At 36.1% G+C, this 21689-nt stretch overlaps 1 protein-coding gene across 4 annotated transcripts in view; it reads left to right on the top strand.

Moving 5' to 3' along the window:
- Positions 1 to 21689, top strand: part of nrm (neuromusculin) — a 242354-nt gene that overhangs the window by 99483 nt on the left and 121182 nt on the right. For all 4 annotated transcript variants that reach the window (XR_011161798.1, XR_011161817.1, XR_011161847.1 and 1 more), the window contains exon 2: positions 16511 to 16688. Coding sequence is in view for 1 of the 4 variants with exons in the window: in XM_069057101.1 (XP_068913202.1) it covers positions 16511 to 16688 (178 nt within the window). In the remaining 3 variants the exon portion in view is untranslated. The remainder of the gene's footprint in view (positions 1 to 16510; positions 16689 to 21689) is intronic.

Genomic DNA, 21689 nt, shown 5'->3' with positions numbered 1-21689 from the left:
TTGAAACATTTAAGTCGTTCCTATTGTCGACCCAGCCAACTACTCCATTGTTTCAATGTTTATTTCGGAACAACTACAATGGCGGAATGAAATATAACAGTCATTATTTAGACATCTCTTTGTTATTGCTTCCCATTCAAAAATTTTGCCGGCTTTTTTGCGAGCCGGAATTTTATTAAAAGTTTCGGTTTCGCCGGAAAGGAGGAGTTTATGAATTAGTTCGGTGCATTAGTTAAAGGACTACCGTTTTTGCAGTCCACTGGCGATTGTTCACAGCAGCCGTCCAGAAAATGTATCCCTCCCTATCTTGGTGTAATTAAAGTTTAGAATGTATATTTCTTCGGGTTAACAGTTGGGTTTAAAGTAATCAGAACCACTTGTTAATTGAAATTTCTAATTAAAAACAAATTCAGTGAAGAGAACATAACTTACCTTGCCTATTAAATTATAAGCTTTTTAGTCACTTGTTTTATTAAACACTCGTTACGCTCGTGCCTAATGAAACTCGTGTCTAAAATGGTGTTTATAAACCTTGTTGCATAATATACTATTTCACGTATGACATATTAAAATTTTTCAAATTCATTGTTTAATATTTAAGAAATCGATAAAAATAAAATGTGGCTATCTTGGAGAAAATCCTCTAAAACCCCTCTAAAACTTTGTTTCTAGGGGATAAGCAATATCGAAAAACTTTCCAATATAAAAGGAACTGCAGTGTCAAGAATGGACTTTTAAATACGAAAACCTTTCATCCAATCATTTGTGTGAGAATATTCAAGTGACTAGTGATACATATAAGAACTTTAAAAAATCGTTTTCATTGAAAGAAATTGTTCAAACATCTCTAAAAATTCATATTGCTAAGTTTCAGCAAGGAAATTCACTCAGAACCAATCAAAAGGTGTAGTCGTTTTTACTTTTTTATGGCAATGTTTTTTTTTTCAAATTGAGATACTCCGATGCCATCGGGATTTGTTTTTGAAGTTTTTAGTTTCGTTTAAAATATTCGATGTAGAGAATGGAATTTCCTTGTAGTTATGGATGAGTGAACACTATTCGCGAATACTCAAATATAGGTCATATCGAATCAAAATCTCGAACATCGTTCTATGAATATCAGAAAATTGTTTTGGTTATAAAACAAATTCAAAGCAAATAAAAGTCTGCAGTGGGTAACAAATTGTAATTAAGCGTTTTATTTAAATACCGTGCGATCGAAAATAAAAAAAACGAGAAGGCCGTGATTAATATGCTTCAGTTGGCAACACGTAATAGCTATTTACAATCGAGTGTGGGAAGTTACATTTTGCAGCACGACGCGCAGCGGAGTGTTTCATAAACTAAGCGCTGCAAAATGTTTCACACACAAGGTATGTATAATGCTTTTTGGCTGACGTTTTTTAATTTAAAATGTTAAAAACAATGACTACTTTTCGAATTTTAATGGAACGCACCCAAGAATTGTCAAATGTAAGGCAGAACCGACAGATGGCGCTGCTATTTTCATTTCTTTTAGATTTTATTTTCTAAACTAATTGAATTCAAAATGTATACATATTGTTCTCCTGAAATTCAGCGTCATTAAGTTAAAATTGTGTATTTCTTCTACGTTTCTTAAAGGTTAAAAACAAGGATTATTTACTTTGCCGCATAGTATGTGTGAAAAATTCACCGTCGCACAGTCGCTGTAAAAACAAAGAGTCATGTGACGCGAACAGTGCGTGTTTGCAAAGTTTCCATCACAGGAGGCCAAAAAAATTTAATTCAAATGTTATCACAATGGTAATTGTCATTATTAATTATTGACTATTAAAATTTGCTATTACAATGCGTTACAAAATTTTCATTGTGCAGTGTTAGAGTGCGTTTCAACCAGAGGTACACGTCTATAAACTTGCGCAGAGATCTGTTTCGGTCTACGGTGGCGTGGCTTACCTAGACAGTAACGGCGTTGTTTGTACTTTCCAGGGAATTTTCTAATTTCATTTCAACAGTTGATTTTTCGCCATTTTGTCGCAAATCACAGCCAGGTTATTGTTCTTCACCATCTTCTTTTTTTATGTCATCTAATCCCGGTTGTGAAAATCTGATATTTTCTGTGTTGTGAAAGTAAAAACAAAAATAAAACTGGACTACGCCAATGCACTCGATTTTGGGTCGCCCTTTCCCTACATCTGACGCATCTCGGTAGCCACGCCTGTGTACCTCTCGTTGAAATGCACTCTACTTCAGAAATGGAGAAAGAATTGAGAACGGCGAATGGTCCTATTCGACAGCTCGAGTTTTTGAGGAATTTCAACAAAAGTTTCCGGACTTTCAAGGCACTTACCAACAACTTGCCCAGAAAGTCTACAAATGCGTAAACATGTTTTTATAAACAGGTAGTGTTCTGCACAAAAAAGGCAGTGGACGATCGACAAAAAGAACAGCTGAAAATATTGAAGAGGTTGAACAGAGAATTGCAGAGCCCCAAATAAATTCCATCCGGAGATTAACCCAAGAAACTAACCAATGATTTGGTACAGTTCAGCTTATCCTTATAAAAGATTTGCACTTTTTCCCTATCGCGTGTCTGTTGTGCATGAAATTAAACCCCTTGACAATAAGAGCCCCCACAACATAACCTCTCTGAATATTGATCGTTGGATCAATTTATAAACAAGCCGCGTGTTCATCGTTGAATAAAATCGCGGGAGTTTTAAATCTCATTGTTTCAATGCACTAGCTGAGGAAATTCTTTTACAAACGACAGGTCACACATAATTTACACCTTTATGGAAATCAAGATTTCAACGTTCTCAAAATCACTAACCTAACTTTTAAGACTGACATCTGATAATTGAAATCTTATTAATCAATTGCCAACTGAAATTTTTGATCACACCCAACTCGTTTTTTTTTGCACATCGTAATGAAGGTGGCACTTTTTTACACAAAAAATCGTAGTGAAAGTAGTACTTTTTTACACGAAAAATCGAGTGAAAGTAGTACTTTTTTACACGAAAAATCGAGTGAAAGTAGTACTTTTTCGTATCATTTTATTCCATCTCCTTGGAGATGATTGTCAGCGCATACCAATTTTTTTTTTGTAATTTTTGATAAATACTTTTAGACCAAATTTCTCAACTTACATCGATATGCAAAAAAAATAGTGTGTACAACACGTTATGAAAGTCTCTTTTTTTCACTTATTTGCTTAATTAACTCGTGCTACGCCCTCGTTAATCAAACTGCAAATTCATGAAAAAAAGTATGACTTTCATAACTAGTTGTACAAATAACTATTTTCTCACTGTATAATTGTCAATAGTGTATTGGGTGTTATTGTTAATTTTCACAGGCTGTGAGCATTTGTCAATTTTGTCGTCAAGTAAACCATGAGACATCCCTAACCCTAGAAAAATTAAACTCTTTTATTTTCTGTTTTATTAATTAATTCACAATTTGAAATAACTAAAATAATCGAATATGCTATATTTGAGATATGGCTAACGTTCCAATTTGATATTAGATTTGGTGGAAATTGATACCTTGCTATTCATTTAATGGCCTTTGAATTGGGTAAAAAAAACTTCAATCATGATAATACTATCATTTGTATTAATAAGTAATAGACAAATTCTTTCTGTACTACATTTATTTTACGGCGCTACTTTACTACAGAATGGAAGATAAACGACAGTTTTCGGCAATTATGTCGCTATTTAATTGATCCAAAAAAGTGCATCGCTGAAATAAAATCTCGCTGCTGGCATCGTTAATTCCGTTGTCCGATTGTCTAGAAACAAGAAAGCAGTTTTGATGCTCGGCAGTTTTTGTTTTCCATTAAATTTCCCTCATGTATCGTCCCGTAATCATTCCAGCTTATCACTCTGTTTTGTGCGATTTCTTTATTAGTGCTGTCTCGCACACACGCTATAATTAAAATTGCGATTCCTTTATGTCCTGGACATTTAGTTCTATACGAAAAGCCCTAGAGGATGTATAGATGCTTTCGATATTTCCATTACACGAGTTTCTCGTAATATATCTGGAGATTTCTCTTACAAAGGAGACCTTTTTTCAAGAAGAAAAGTCGTCTTCTTTGTCGCACTATTTCCTGATTAGATACTTAGCTAGCGTTCCGCAGGATTGATTTATCGCAACCCAATTTCTACAATTATTCCGAGTGCGAAAGTGTTAAACATTTTATTGGTTGCACGACAATGTTTCATTTCCTTTTCATCATGCAGTCAGTCGGTGAGGTGTCCGAGTTTTTTCGCCTTCCGGTCCCGGTGAACTTGAAACTGATTCACATCATTAACGACGGAGCCGTTGAATTTCGTTAATAATTATTCAAGGACGTTCTTTATTTCGCCGTAAATCAAGATGAAATGCCTTTTCACGGTGGGATTGTCCAGAGTTTCACACGTACGTACAGCACACACACCTTCTTTTTAATAACATTTTAATACAATGATTCACTTTTTTTTCGTCGCAACTGTGGGAAACTCGAACTCGAGACAATCTCCTGTTGGGTCTCGAACCCATCATAATGATCCGTTTCCTGTTTATTCACGAGTTCCACGAACGAACACGCGAAAGTAGAAGTACCTTTTCCTTGACACGAAAAAATCGGTCCTTAATGAGGGTCCCATAAATCCGGACGATTTTTCCTTGGACATTTCTATTAGTTTTTATGCATCCCGGAGGTGCAGTTTCGTAAATGACGGAATGCATCAACGTTCGATCGTAAAAATGTTATCATTTTAAGACATTTCGCGGCGATCCCGGTAATTTGGTAACATTCCGTCGAAAAGTAGACGGCTTACGAGGTTTACGTTTCCGTTTTGGAGGTGTCGGGGTGAATTTCTTCGAGGCGTTTTGTTATTCTTGTATGCAGAATTTAATATAATTTCTGCTCTATTCGGGTATCTGCGAAATGGGAAACAAAAAGACGTAAAATGTCAAAGCGCGTCTTGGTTTATATTCAAACAACGAGTGTAAAGAATTCTTCTTTTGCAAATGTATCAAGAAAGAATGAAAATATGATGATGGGTTCTGTGCCAACGAATTTGCGCCGCCGGGAATAAGGTTTTTGGTATCGATTTCGAATGGATGAGAACGAGGGACGTGACGTTTGTTTTTTGGTTCGCTGTACACGTTTACTTATTCGAGGCAATTTAAAGTTCTCTGTCCCAATTAAAAAGTTTAGCACCGAGAAAGATATGAACAAATAAATAAATAATATGGGAAAATCATTTGGGGCATAAGTATTTGTTAATTTCTAGGATTTTTCAGAATCGGATTTACGTTTTGTACCTTGCATAATAGCTATTTATGTAACAAGGCAGTAAAGTGACACTTTATCGAACGAGTTTGCAGATTGTGAGACGAGGCGAAGCCGAGTCGGCAAGCAAACAAGTTCGATAAAGACACTTTACTGCCGTGTTGCATACAAGATTTTATCGACTACCACCTCACTGCTACTTACGGAAGTCAATCTATTTGCTTACTTCAACTGTAGATTTATATTTTAGAAAGTAAATAAAAATAACTATTTCAATATTAGAACATTATTATTTATTATATATATTAAATGTGAATGTACAACCAGATGGATTATTAAAATTGATACCAGACGTTGAAGGAGCAGCTATTGAAAAAGGTTTGGAAGTGTTTGTTACTATGTTGTTAATATGACTACTTTTCTTTTCCACATCTTCGCCAATTAAACAAGTATTTGGATTTTTCTCCATTTCAGATTTTTGTAAAATTTCTATATCGGCGAAAGTTTCTGACTGTGCTGGTTGTTGGTGAATACCGCCAAGAATTGTTTTTGCAATTTTTGTTTTATTCAAAACCGACTCTTCCACGTACGATTAATTATTTATTATGTACGCTTCAAAATATTTGTAAGTAGGCCTAGTCAGGGTCAGGTAAAGTACTTTACCTGCCTAGACAGACAAAGTGACACTTTCTCTCCTTGAATCAGTACGCCAAAATTGTATTTTCGCTATGGTAGTCGATAAAATTATTTATTTTATTTACCATATAAAAAAGCACTTTACAGAAAAATGTTTTTTTTTTTTTAATTTCCAAGGCAAAACTGTTCAAAATTAAAATTATGTTAAAAATTAGCTTTTAACCAAGCAAAACCCCAAAAAATGAGAATTAAAATCGAAAAATTTTTATCTTTTATAAGAGTCGTTTCACTTATCCGGGAACACACTGTATATCCAAAGAAAAAAAAATTGAAAAATAATTGAATCAAAATGCAACAAGAGTTATATAACCAGAACAAAGAAAACAACAAAAGGTTTTTGTTACTTGTAACGAAGAGAATTCAAACAAAAAGTACGAAGAAACTTTTTGTTAATTCGTAATGAATTAAAAAGTATGCTTCTTCCGTTTTCATCGATGGAATTAGGTTCGCTTCCTCTTTAATAAAATTATTAATTATTAAAATATGAATTCTTAATACTTTAAACTCGTCCATTACAGCTTGAATTCTGTATTATCTGACGCTCATATTCTATGCTGGTTACTATTTTACCTCATGATTCTAATAATTTGATGACTGACAATTTTGAAGTGAATTTATTTCTTGAAATTTTCATTACTTGACTGTTTTTGTTTTAATTTTTCATTTGATTACCTTTCATTAACGTTTGAATATTGTTAATTATTTTACGTATGTCAAAATTTATATTCAATAAAGTGCGCTATCTGTGATGTTAGCTTAATTACTAATATGAATTTGCCAATTGAAATAAATAATGATGTATTGTGATATATTATTTGCGTTATGGTCCAATCATCATCAGTTGGGCTGAATTTTTGTATATACGATGTGATCAAAAAGAAAACAAATCAGAGCAGGCGTTGCAAATTATCGGTTATGTCGTTGCGAAATTCTATCCAAATAAGCGTTCATTGCATAGGCCTAGACAATTTGTGGTGTCAAACGCAACTTTATAGTAAATCATACCTCACGTTGGAATTATAATTGTGCATTTAATTATTATCTCAAAATGGAAAAAATATATAAAATAAACAAAAAAGCAACATTTTACATTCGTAAGAATGTCAAAGAAACGTCAAGGATGTGTTGTTGTTAACCTATAGAAAACAACTTTACGATTTCGGAAAAGTTTACAGATGTTTACTGTAATTGTAAGCAACAATTATCTCAGAATAAGTGGTAAAATGGATTTTACCATTGAACACACAGCATTAATTATTAATAATTAGTTAATTTTCAATAGATTTTTTCGAGTTAGGCAACCAATAATTATCATCGGTACGACTCAAACCATGACAAATGTTTGGATAAAACAAAAGATGAGGTAGCACTCTTGATTTGTTTTCTTTTTGATAAGTCGGTATTTACATTTAATAATTATAAATAATAAATCATTCAGTGCCACGGAAGAAAATTACAGCACGTAAGAAGTGTTAAAAATGAGTGTTCGCTATAAACCTCTCTATCTAAAGAGATGCTGTACTTTTTTCGTACAAGCAGCCTTTTTCACGCATCACGTGAATTCCTAAGAAAAGCAATTAGATTTAGGGATTGTGCATTAACTGCCATGTTGCTGCGATAAGTTGACACCGCAAAATTCAGTAGGCTTCGGCCTTTTTCCACGTATAGTGGACATGTCCTTCTAATAACCGTGAAAGAGAACGCTTTCGATATGGAATCCTCGGCAACCACGTGTATCCTTTCACGCTCCCCTTGCCTTGCCTAATCTCCGGCTTTAAGGTGATATATGTAAGGATTAGCGAACCAAGTGACCAAGCTTACAATCTAAACATAGATAACGTTGATTTGCAACATGAGAACAAGTCGATTCTCTCCCCTACGACCGCCGAAAATAAGGGTCGTTTTTCACTGTCGTCACACTTGCTTATTAACTCGATGGAGGAATGCCGGAAAAACTAGCGACCCTTGCTGAAATTGCTGGCAGTGATATGTGAAAAGCAATATGTTGAGAGCTGAGAAAGGGCGAAGGGTCAGGCGTGTTTTGATTTGTTTTTAATATGTAAACACGCGGTTCGCACTTTATACGTGTCGGGGAAGGGGCGAATGGCCACCGTATAAATAATAGTTATTGAATTTAATGTCCCATAAAGCAGACACGCTAATGGCAATCCAAACCGGAATACCGAATTACGGTCCGGTTTTTAGACGGACCAAATGTAAATCAGCGACTTGTAAGTTAATTAATTTCGGCCTTGCTGACGGTGCAGTCAAAATCAGCTACAAATTGCACTCGGCTGCAGGAAATGACGGAAGCAACAGAGTTGCATGGGGGGAAAAACCTGTATTCTCCGTCCGTTTCCCTTTCCAGCACCTGAAAGGGGCGAAGAAGGGTTAGCAAGATTGTTTGAAAGAGGCCTTAACACTTACCCCAAGAGCGTCCTTAAACGAAAACGATCTTATCCTGTACGTGATAAACAAGACATGTCCGACCGAGTCGCCGCTCCTAAAATGTAAACACAGCTATAAATATTTACGGACCGGACTTGCGGATATCGCCGGGGCCCCGATACATTGTAATGAAAATCAGATTTCCACGAGCGTCTCCGCTTTCCGCCGAAAAATCAAACATCCAAGAACGGATCTCCGTACATTAAAAATTGCCGTTGGCCCGACCGAAACTTTATATCCGATAATCAATTAAAAAGTTAGATATGGCAGCAGTCGTCGGAGCTTTTCTTTGGTTGGATCTCTGCGACCGGTTCAAACTGTTGGCGGAACTTTATAATAATAAAAAGTTACTATGTGTCCTGAAATATTAGTTTTCTTTCGTGAAAGATTTTAATGTGCATCCTCGTGTTTTCATTCCGGGGACTTTTTTAACTCGGCGAAAACGCTCCACAGCTCGCAGAATCCTTTTAGTGTTTGTCTTTTGTCCATACGCTCAAATAAAACTTTCGCCGTAACGCAATCATATTTTATGACGTTGTACGTTCTCGAACAGGTCCACCATTATTGATGCTTCATATTTATATTTCAATGTTGGAATTAAATTTTTGTTGGGGGATGAGAACGGGGGAAGTTGATGAAAAAATCGCAGAAGTCGGATGGCACTTGACCAAGTTGCTCGACGATGATATTGAATCTTCAATTCGCTTTGAAAAAATATTTTACGATTTTAATTACGAAGTTTAAGGGTAAGTATTATATTAAATTTTTGCCATCAGGATTGCAAGGAATTAATAAAAAATTTTTAATCGAGAACAAAATTGTCAAAGCTAATGAAGTGTTGAGTCAATATACAATGTTGGTTGTTTTCCCCCAGAATGGAGTAAACACGACCACTTTCATTTATTAACAATTGTTTTGGTTAAGTGTACCAATTTCCCAATGCATTTTGTGAACTTGCACCGCACCTAAAATACATATATTTTTTGTCCTTCGAGCCGGATCTCGAAAAGCTTCACATTAAGATTTAGTTTGTTATATTTGAAGAAGTGGAAGTACTTTCAAGATTTTTGATCCTTGCATTCGTTGCGTAGGGAGGCACGCTCGTTTTGGGGTAAGGCTTATTAATTCGGGGAGTATTATTTCCCGTTGCTTGCGTAAGGTGTTTAAGACCATATGGTGCCCTCTATGGGCGATTACTTGCAGTGCGATAATGAACAGCTCACCTTATGTACTCTGCGCTTAAGTTTGACTTAGTGAGGTCGGTTTATAGTCTGAAACATAATTTATGACCGGAGTTGCACGCGCTCTTCCAACACTAGGCCATATTATATAAATCAATAACGCTTTATTCCCGGCGTGCAGGGCATTATGAGAAATAATTATTACACTTAATCTTATACATGAAGTTGCAAAAAGTTTCAAGAAGGCAGCAACAGCTGCACAAAAGTGGCACGGTTTGATTGCACTCTAGAAAGCGAAGAAGACGAAGAAGAAACACGATCTCTTTCTCTTTTCGTTTTATGATAAGCTCCCGCAAACTACACGTTCTGATTGATCTCGTTTACGATTTCAATTAACATGGAAAGGCTCTCGGTTTTTGCAGTGATCCATCAGTTTAAAAACTTTTCCTAATTCGAGGTCTTATGAGTTGGAGGGAAGTTGTAATGTGGGTTTTGGGGGAGCGAGACGGCGATAGTGTCGGGCTTCGTCGACCGATCGCCACACTCTAATAAAATATTTACAAAATATCGTTGGCCCGGAGTGATTCATGTGGATTTTTTCCTCAAAACGCAATAATTCGAGTGAATCGCCTCAAAGTAAACAAAATCCACTTCTGCGAATCTAGTAATAAAAAATAACAAATATGGCCGTTATCAATACGTATCGTTGATCGCGAACCGGAGCGCTCCTATTTATATTGGCTTTTGTGATTTTTTATTGGATAAAATCTAAAATACGTTTAAGGTTCGGTCCGTCCCTACCGTAAAAGGAATCGTTACGAAAAATAGCCGCACGGATTGTACTTTATTTACATGAAAGTGTGGACCCCGCACTAGAAATCCAAAACCGAATCACAAATCACTCGAACCGCACCCATACATCACATTTCGGTATAAAAATTTCGATTTCGAGTATAACTTTTCGAGTGGTAAAAAGATATATGACCACGCTCCGGTCCATCCCTCTTTTTACGCAACTACTTAATACACGCCAAAAGGGAATCAACTCGGGAAAATGTCGTAAAACGCGGCCCGGAAAATGCGGAAGGAAAATCCGACGCGATTTTTTAACTGTTGCGGTGTCCGATCTCTTTTTCTATGATTTATCGCCGTTCTCACATCTCTTAATTTAATCCGTTCGACGATCCGGGAAATTTATTGGGTGATGGTTCGGTTTAAAATTATTTTCGTTCGCCGGACCGAATCGTAACGAATGACAGTCGCAAAGTTCGAAGGACTTTTAGAAATATTAGTGCATGAATCGGAAATAACAAGTTGTGTTTTATTGTGTTTTCAGTGTATTTGTCTGGAACTTGGAGTTTCATTCCAGTTTCATCATTTCCAGAGATAACTTTATCCTATTGGGCATTAACGCGCCGGCATTTCCTAATGCGATGACAGCAGGCGCTCGAGTATAATTTTTGCTAATAAAAACACGAAAACTCGTCGAAATCGAAAAATCTTAAATCTGTGAGTTTTACTTGAAAATGTCACTGAAGCAGTTTTCTTTTCTCCATTTCTGGACGACTTTTTCTGTTCTACGTAAATATTGATGAAGTCCTTTGTCGTTTCATGCGCTCATTACTCGAGGGGAGCACATCTCGTGGTAATATAGGTCGAGTAAAGTGCCACCAAAATCTGGGACAGAGATACTTTCCCTTTATTACACTTGTTGATGCATGGCTTAAAACTACAAATGACAGCCCAGTTCTCCCCTAAATTCATCATCTCTCCACCAGGAAAGATTTCATGGATATTCAGAGAGATAGTCGATGTGTTGCTAATATCGTAGGCAATTTGGTGATTTTGCCTTTTGCGTCTGTCACTGATGTATTGCCTGAATACTACATAGAATTCGTAGTTCATGAAGGGATGACAGCACATTTGTCACCGCTAACGCAGACACTTTGGGTGGAAACTTTAAAAAAATATCAAAAGTTTTATTTTTATTTCATCGACTTTCATAATATATTAAATTTGAGAACGGCTCAACCGGAACCGCTCTTTTTGTTTAGCGCTGAAAACGATCGGTTACTTTGTGAGCGATGGAAACGCTCTTCTGTCAACCGTCTTTCGTAACGGAAGATCTCTTTCCACAATCGATCTAAAAGAACGAACCCCCCAACACTAATGTTTCTCGTTTGAACGGGGCCTTATCATTAAAACTGCGTTATTAGAGAGCTAGTCGCCGATATGAATTCTTAATTAGGGAAACTTACACGTGGTTTTCAATTTTGCATTTTGCGGCAATCATTAATAACAAAGCAATATTCCGGACGGTTAACCTAAAAACACAATGCCACTGTCTTGATTAATGTGAGAAATAATTAATGACAATTATGTGATAATGCCGCGATAGAATAATGACCCCCGAACATGAGCATTATCTAGATATGGTCCGGTCGTACAAGCCACGGTTGTAATTATTATCGAATCATGGATGGAAAAAGGGTCGGTCGAGGATATCAGATGTAGACTTCGTAAGTAACGAAAATTATTTCTGACTCTAAGCTGTAATGGACTTGACGTTTGTTACATTTCTGTTATTCCCACTATTCGTGAAATAAGAAAGGAGTAGTTAACATTGACAGGTATTGTTATAAACAGAGAATTGTTTCATAATGTGTCCTTACTTTAAATAATAGCTATTTATGTAACAAGTCCATAATGTAATGCTTTATTGGACGAGTCGAGTTTATGGACCAGCGAGCGCAGCGAGCGAAGCCATAAATAGAAGAGTCCAATAAAGCATCATTATGGACGAGTTGCGTACAATATTTTATCTTCAAACATCATAAAAGTGACAAATTGTGTCACTCAAATGACAAGGTAAAAGTGTCATTTTATGTGAATAAACACATAAAATAGCAAAATTGACTATTTTATGTGCCAAGTCACATAAATTACAAAAATCAAAGAGTTCAGCGAAATCATTTATTAATATTTATAGTGACAAATTGTATTAGGTATTATGATTTATCATGAATAATTACACAATACTTATTAATAATTTAAATCACTAAAATTGCGTTCTAATGGTGTTCGTTTTATGGTTTTATTGCGTTTGAAGATAAAATAGTATATGTTATTCGGAGCAAAAATGGTTTTATCATAAAACTTCATTTTTGCTCCTCATAAGATAATATATTATTATGTTCGACTGCATTATATGTTCAAATTACAAAAAAATAACAGTGACATCTATGAGGTAAATGTAGAATGACAGCAGGTTTGCGACTTTATTTATTATAGTAGTATTTATTATTTGGAATAATAAATATCGGACTAGTCCGATAAAGTGGTAGTTTATGGCCTCAAAATAACGTCATTATAAACCATATATATTTGTCACAGTAGAACATAAACAAATTTAAATTTTTAAATATCTCGTGCAAAGTCGGTACTATATTTTCTTCAATTTTCTTTAATTCTCATTTTCTTTTTCCTAATTTCTTTTAGTGTAAATTTCCTTGGTATGCAAGAATACATTTATCGTTTAATTTTATCACGTCTTAGCCTAGTAATGCCCATTACCTCGATTACGCAAACAACTGTCCTTCATTAATTAAAAGGTAAAAAAATCAAGTCTTGATAGCATTCCTGTATCTATTTAGAAAGATCATGCGTAAGTCTTTTGAAAACCATTCTTACATCTTAAACATTCTCCCTCTCTCGCTAGCACTGATATTTCTAGCATAAGATATTGGAATCTATTATTCAAAGTGAAAATAATAGTAGTAATTAAATTTTATTTGCTTTTTTCAAGTGGATTAATAGAAATAGTATATTTATCATAAAGAGTAGAAGTGAGTCTTTTTGTGGTAAGCCCAGAGACTGAAAGCCGAGACGAGGTCGAGGTCGCCAACTGGCATATTTACTGTTCAATTCTGCAGAACCAATTTACTTCAAAATCAGCCGTCGTTATTACTTGTTGTCAAGAAGAATTGTTATCAAGCAGCACCTTATTGTGACTTTTATAATGATTCTTCTGTATTTATTGTAGTTTAATTTCGTTTTCTTATTTTTTTTCCTTTGCTTGTACTGTTTTTACTGTGTGAAATTTTTGAGTTTTGTCATAGCGACACTTTTGAGAGGATTTGTGTATGTTCAATAACGCGAAAACACTACACTTGTCATTGTCATTTTGTGAAGTCATCTCCGAAGGATATCTATTTGGACGACGTACGTCTTAAATAAAACGCTGCGCGTCATATTTCCGGAGACATTGTCGTCTTGAAATTGTCGCGAATGTGACAAGAAATATTTAAAGTGGTCGCATTGTGTCCTGTGCGAAGTAAGCACGGCGAACGGCTTTTCTCTTTCCTTTATTCGAAAACGGGAGCGGTCCAGGGTCGCAAAGTGCAACAAATTGTAAAGTGCACCGGAATTCCGTCTACATCGCGTTTATGCTCGCAGGGATGCGTCCCATAGGTAAAAGCGGCACATAGGGATTTCGCCCTGTCTCACATCACGCACCTAGCGGAGTTGGCGTGAACTAAGTACGTGTCCGGAATACAGTTGATCCGGGAACGTGTCATCTCCGGAGCAACTATCACGAATCATCAAATATCATGCATGAATCTAATCAAGACGACGACAGGAATTTCGTCCAATTACGTTTCAGGGGGAAACGCGACTGGATGAAAAAAAAGTACACGTTCATCAATCACCGAAGTGAATTACAATGGGAAATTTCTCGGCTGAATTGCGAGTAAAAATATAAAAAAAAAAACCTGGTTTCCATTCAACGGAATAGATCGGACGATAAAAACGGCCAGAAATATCGCGGTAAAACAATGAAGTTTTATTAAAACGCGGACTAATGGAGTGAATACGGTCGTAGTCAACGACATTATGGGAATTTGCATTGTTTCATTTATTCACACGGGTACACGTTATCCTGTAGAAGGGTGGCCACGAAGGAGGGTTAATAATGATTTTTATGCGTGCGGGATGTCTGCTTCAATGGACAGAATTAGCAAGATTTTTACGATTAAAATGTGTTTAGAACTTTCGCTTCAAAGCAGAGATATCATCTCTCGGTTTTATTGTTAATGGTTTTCAGCGAAACTAATCAAGTAATCAAGAACGATCGACGATTTTCATATAATAAATTTTCGAACGTTGATAATGGCGTTTCAATTTTGGTGGAGGCGCCGGGCAAGTCCGCTCACTTTTATTTTTCAACGGCCAACTAGTGCAGAAATAGATGTTTGAAGATTGCGTCAGCAAATCCGTCGATCGGCACGGAATATTGTCTCGACTTTTTTATCTCTCGTTTCAGCAGAAACAAGCGATAAAGGATTTATTTCGCATATTTCGTCAATTGGACCGCGCCGTCACCTCGAAAACCGCGAGGCGCAGATGAAAGTGTGAATCATCAACAAACTGAAATTGCAGATGCGGCACCTACTAACGTCGGATACAAATCCGAAAATTACGTAAACAGAAAAAAAATATGAGCACAAAGGAAGCGAGAGGAGGGAGCGTTTTAACGATTTAACCCTCCCCGTTTCCAAGACGTGCACAATACACAATAAATCGTGCATGTATGTGCCGACGGGGTAATTTACCCTATGTAAAAATATTGTAATTTAAACGCGAATTCCGCATGGATGGGGCTCGGCGAGCGGCAAATTTGTTCTTTCCGACTGTTTAACGTCATTGTCGGATAGACGACGTAATTGTTTTCGTGGGCCTCTTGCTGTGTTTATTTTAATTCCGAAAGAGGGAATCGTTGACTTGTTGAAAAAGAAAATAATTTATAGGTTATATTAGGGGGAAATTTAAATACTCATTATTTTGGTAAGTAATGTGTTTTTGTTCAAAATAACAGTACAGAACGTTATGAGAATGAGAGGAAAGAAATACAGTTTTAGGGCTTTAGTTATTTATAATTGAAATCTGAATAAAATCTAAAACTATAAAATATTTTTTCTTTAAACGTCCGTAAAATATGACATTGCACTGCTGCATTGATAATGCTAAAGTGTCACTTCATTGTGATGGCATCTAACGAGCTAACCAGCGTCCGTGAAGTTATTATCTCCGCTGAGGAGCGTCCGTGAATTTATTATCTCCGCTGAGAGCGTCCGTGAAGTTATTATCTCCGCTGATGAGCGGCTGTAAAGTAAACTAGCTAAATCATTTGGAATTCTTACCTGGTTTCTTAAAATGTCTTCAATAATTTGTTATAAAGGTTTAAAGAAAAAATAGTATATGTTATTCGGAGCAAAAATGGTTTTATGTGCTTTGGCCGTAGCAAATAAAACTTCATTTTTGCTCCTCATAACATAATATACTATTTGAAAATAGTATCTGTTCAATAATCCTTCGAAATAGGACCACCGTTCGTCACCGTATCTAAATCGTCAAAGATTTCCAAAAAAAAAAAAAAATAGTAGATTATATCAGTAAAAGTAGAAGTGAGTCTTTTTGTGCTAAGCCCAGAGATTGAAGACCGAGATGAAGTCGAGTCTAAGAAAATATTGTTCTTCTGTTCAGTTTCAGTTTTTGGATGTTCTATTGTCATTTCAAAGCAACTTAATTGTTCCAGCCGGGTTAATCTAATACACTTTGAATGAAATTATTTTTTGAAAGTGTGTTTTTTAATTAACGTCGTCCAGTGTTATGTCAGCGGTCCGAAATAATCTAAAATAGCAAAAAGTCCCGGGAGACAATCAGCAGTCGAGCTATATCACGATTTCGGGTTGTTTGCACGCCCGCCCTTAAAATTCTAATTGACCCAATCGAATTACTCGTCGAATCCATTATGTATTTGGGTCCGAAGGTGTTATGATGGGACGTTATAATTGGAAAAGTTTTCGGAAGAGTGGAGTTGGCTTGTTTTCAATAAAACTCGTTTCTTTTGCAGAGGCGAAGGAGACAGAAGTTCAGGCGCTCGTAGGGTCGGACATCCTTCTGCCCTGCAGAGTCGACGTGAAGCAATGTGGCACTGTGCACAGCGTGAAATGGTACAGGGATATATTCAGGATATACGTGTTCAGTCAAGGAGGTCAGATCCGTCGAGGAGAAGGAGACGCTTCGGAAAGGTAACTCCCTCTAACATTCTGGATATCTATTTTTGGAAGTGTACACCACAACCATTGATGCACTAAATTGGCAACTTGTACCCGCAGACGGCGTGCGTGTGTCAAAATAACGAGCGAGTTGTTCACCCGGAACGTCGCATTGTTTTGGCCGAAAAAAACACGTCCAAATGTAGTTGCGTTTAGTTCTTTTGGCGGTAGTTTTTTTCGTCATTTTGTAAATAAGCTTGTCAGAGAGATAGCAGAGTCCATTAAAAAATAATCGTCCGGCGTTGAAAATGTGTAGTGCAGGTCGATTAAAATTTCAAATGAGAACTTCAGCGTTCATTGTGGCAAAAAATGGCGTGAATTATATATCGTGATTCTACAGAGGCCATTCAGTTCAGCGTAAATATTTAGAGTGTATGGGATGTTGTGTCCCCCCAAATTGCAAAAAGCGAATGCGGTCTGGTCGAAATTATGACCGCGGATGTCTCGTTAATTATTTTTAAGAGGTTAATTTTTTGGTCTTATTGTACGCGATTGCCGCACGATAATAACGACTGTAACGAATTCATTTTCCAGAGTGGTAATATGAATTATTATAAAAAATATAACAAAAACGAATTGAGTGAAATATGAACTTAAAATGTTGCATTATGCACACAGGAATTTAATCCTAAAGTAGGGTATGAAAAAAAAATAAAAAAAAGGTAACAATGAGCAGTTATATTATGCGAACGTGTTTTTCCATTGTATTCAAAATTATTACGGTGTATAATCAAATGAGTCGTTAAATAACTGTAGAAGAACTTTTACAAAAGTAAAAAACCCAGTCTGTATGTTGATGTACATATTCAGTAAATTTTTAAAATATCATCGTTTAAAAATTTACGATTTTTTAAATCTGTCATTTTCCCACATTTTTTAGAATATTCAGGATAAGGTGTTAATATCACGAAATGTTTCGGAAAATCCGAGACAAAGTTTTTTTAAATCAACTTTATGTTGAGAAGGTTACTGATATAAACAACTCAGTAGATTTAAATCAGGTTATCAGTGTTGCTTAATAACTGAACGATTGTTTTGCATTAAACCAACAAAAAATTCTAAATATAAATATAAATAAATATATAAATTCCTCAAGATAATTTTTCAAATTAGGAAATCAGTGAAATTTTTTACTTAGGCAAAAATATTTTTAATTTATGTTTCCTTTTAGTTTAAAATATTCAGCTACTGAAAATGTCTTGAAATATGTTAATAGTACAGTCAGAAACTAGGGTCGGTTGTTACATTTTAACTTTGAGGACAGTAATTTTAATGCAACAGCTGTACTGGAGTAAGCAATGTTACGCAAAGTATGTTTATTTGTCTACAAAATGGCACTACTCAGACTGTTCCAACTACTAAGGAAACTTACCACGGAACGATCTAAAAAGTTTGGAAAAATGTTACAATTGGCCCCAGGGCCGGGGCAATTGTAACAGTGAGTGGGATCAGTTGTAACACATGTGAAAATAATAAAACATAATGTAGTATCTAATAATATATTTATTGAATGAAAATCACAAAAGACCAACCACTAATATCATGTGTTCATTTAAATTTATCCTCAAAGTAGGCGTTGAAGATTCCATTGTGAACGCACCACGGATTACGGATCATGGATCCAAACGGATCAGCTTTTTAAATCTAACCTCACTTTTGCCTTGTTTGTGTTTTTACTCTGCAGGCTGACGAGTGGACGAAAAAGACAATATTTCGGACGATTTGCTGGAAATTGCTGGACGAGGCAACGCCGAGTCCAACAACAGCAATGAGTCCGAAATATTATTTTCGTCCATGTATCATACATTATTTTTGAGTCGATTGCAATAGAAATATGTACTTGTAAAAATTTTCATTCCGTTATCAAAGTGAGGTTTTATTTATAATTATTTTGGAAAAATGCGGGCTGTTAAAAACTTCTTTAGCAACCCTGAGTGTTGTCAGGGTGTTATTGACAACTTAACTTTTGTCTGTTGTTGAACGTTATTCACTGCTTCACAACATAGCGGACGAAAAATATTTTTCGGCCTGGGACGAAAAGATGACGTTTTCGTCCAGAAATTCAAACCGAAAATACTACTTCATGGTACAATCGACTAAAAAACACATTTTGCTGTCAACTCTGACCTTCAGCTCATCGTCTTCGCAGCACTTCCTACGACCGATTTGTCTTCAGTGAAGTTCCCTTTTATTGCATAAAAAGCAACTTTCTTTTCTTTTTAGAAAATATTATAAGGATATTTTGAAAATTCTTGTAAGTGAGCATCAAATAGGCAAAGGAAAACCAATTACAGATTGAAGAGAGCTTGAAAGCTATATAAAAAGGCTTCTTTTCCACGTATTTTATGAAAGAATAAGTAAACCAGTTTTGCTTAAACGAGAGTTATTGTTATTATTAATTCATTGCAACATAAGAGTGACGTTATACCAAATTTCGATATAGTTTTAAAATAAACGTCCGTCTTTGTCAAGTAATACAATTAGATGTCAGTCATAAACAAGAATTATGTCATCGTAAATTCATGTCTGAACAAAGCTTTTACAGTTTAAATAAAAATGTAAATGAGGAGGAGTGCATCTAAGAATGACTGCAGTGATAAACGGATCTGAACTTAAAAATTCTGAAAGTATTTTATTATCTAAGAATTTTTAAACAATCTACTGTTGCCGTTGTCTTTCTCGACATTTTTCACAATCGGAAAAAAACGCCAGCACTTGACAAGTTATTGATAAACTAGCCACGAGTAACACACAGGAAAGACGAGACGACACGCTGAGTCAACAGAATAGCAGTTTCGCTTGTTGTTCAATAAAAAAAAAGTTGTAAAATCGCAGCCGATCAATTAGCAGATTTCTCACCGATTTTTGACGAAGCGGTTGCTTCGATAAAGCGATTACCACAACGTCGCTTATTTTGTGTGCATAATAATGGAGTAAATCAATAGAAGGATTAATGTAGAACATGATGCCGTAGTAACAGGATGTGTTTAATCTCAGAATTACTACATGATTTAAGCGAAACCGATCCATAATTAATTATTAACAAATCGTGACAAAGATTCAAGACACGACCACAGTTTTTAGGGGACATTTGAATAAAATTGCGCAGACTTCATCTAAAGTAGTTGAAACTGCAGTATGCAATAAATCGGCCATTAAAGTGTTCTATTTTCGCTCTTCTTGGGGGCTTTGATTGTAACTTATGTCTATTGTCGAGTCACACTATATTTTACACTTTCAAGCTCAGGAAAAAAAAATTGGAGCGAAGTGAAAAAATTAAACGTCTAGATACGAAAGGAAGTCGATGGGATCTGCACGCAACCATAAATAATTATCAAAGGGATATAGAAGACGCACACCTTCTTTGATGAGGTATTATATCAAAACCGTGGAAATGTCTTGCCGGTGGATGTTTCATTCATCAGCATAATCAGCGCAAGACACGAAAAGCGGATTAGTATTTTATCGACTCGTCCTTCTCCCTAACGATGACAACAACTTTAAATTTCACACACTGTGTTGCAATTATTCACGAGCGTCGCGGTTTTCTATCAACGGAGGCAATATTTCTTTATTATTTTTCGAATTCCATTAATCTTTACATCTTGTTGCTTTTGGAACCGTCGCTCGGTTTGAAAAGCCAATTTATCCTAGTTTATACATTTGAATAAGCGACGTTCAAGGTATATTAATATTTATAGTTGTGTTGTGAAGCCTCATAAGCCATCTATCTCGAAGGCAAATTCGCTACCTACTTTGGATCCTTCTAATGACATCTCAAATAAGCTGGGCGCAACGTTCTGAATTTATTGGTGTGTCTTTCGTCTTTGAATGTCTCCCGAGTCTCGTGTGTGGAGGGAGAAAAACCGTCATTTGCATATCGTGGAATCGCCCCCTGCGTGCATCTACTATGTAGACACTGCCCCGGCGCAATTAGGGGAGCATGTAATTTTCTTTTCCCATAAATGTTTCAGGGAAATCTAGTTTTTACCTCTGATCCACATTCAGTACCGTCATGTTCTAGAAAATGTAGCCGGGGTAGATTCAATCGATTGGTTAACGGTCCCGGTTTCGACTAAATTTAATATGATGGAGCCAAACAAACTCATATTATTAAAGTTTAAGCTAACGACCGTGTAGCGGTCTTCTGGTTTGGCATTATGTATAGGACTCCAACAAACGCTGTGGTTTATAACTGAAAATTTATGGCAACGCTCACTTGCAGTTAACAGGACTTACCTACCTACAACACAACACTCAGATTTATTAATAAACCGGGTATAATAGCGGGTGGAGGGCTGTTTAAGGGAGCACCAAAGAAGAAGGGAAGAAATTTGTTTTTGTATGTAACAACATGCTTTAGTACAACTAGTGATGTTAAAAATCTCGTAGTTCTAAAATTTTTGTAAACGTTGTGCAGCACCTTCGCGATTTCGGGCGTTTCGAAATGAATAAGCGCAATCTTGGCCGCCAACGAGAAGATCACACTTTAGTTGCAGAAAAAGAAATCACCTGGGAGTTTCTCAGTTTGCAGTTTGGTTGCGAGTTCAAAACGTCCGTCAGAAAGACAGACGGAGGCATTCTGAATCTAGTTCGGTTTTCTTGAGCACGTGGTGCTGAATCTTGCATTGCAAACGATGGCAAGCATCTTTAGCAACTTCTATGGTGTTTCATTGCTTTTACTCACAATTACAGTTTTTTTACTTTGTTGTTTAAGCCTTTGTTGTCTTCTCAACTGATTCCTTTGATTCTCTTGTAAACCATTAACATTTGTATAAGGCAAGTTGGGTTATTTTGCCTTCTTTTAACAGGTACTGCCTCAGGTTAAAATATCTGCACAACTTTCAAAATCAGACTGTATTTAATCAAGTCTTGATCTGGCACGCGGAGAGAATTTTGGAGTTGCTCCAGTAAGTTATTTACATCTTCTTCGTTCAAATGCAATATTGACAGTGTGTCTGAAGGCGGACGAAT

Source organism: Tenebrio molitor, chromosome 1 (assembly GCF_963966145.1).
Source record: "Tenebrio molitor chromosome 1, icTenMoli1.1, whole genome shotgun sequence".
NCBI classification, from domain to species: Eukaryota; Metazoa; Arthropoda; class Insecta; order Coleoptera; family Tenebrionidae; genus Tenebrio; species Tenebrio molitor.
This window is presented reverse-complemented; position numbering and strand designations above follow the sequence as displayed.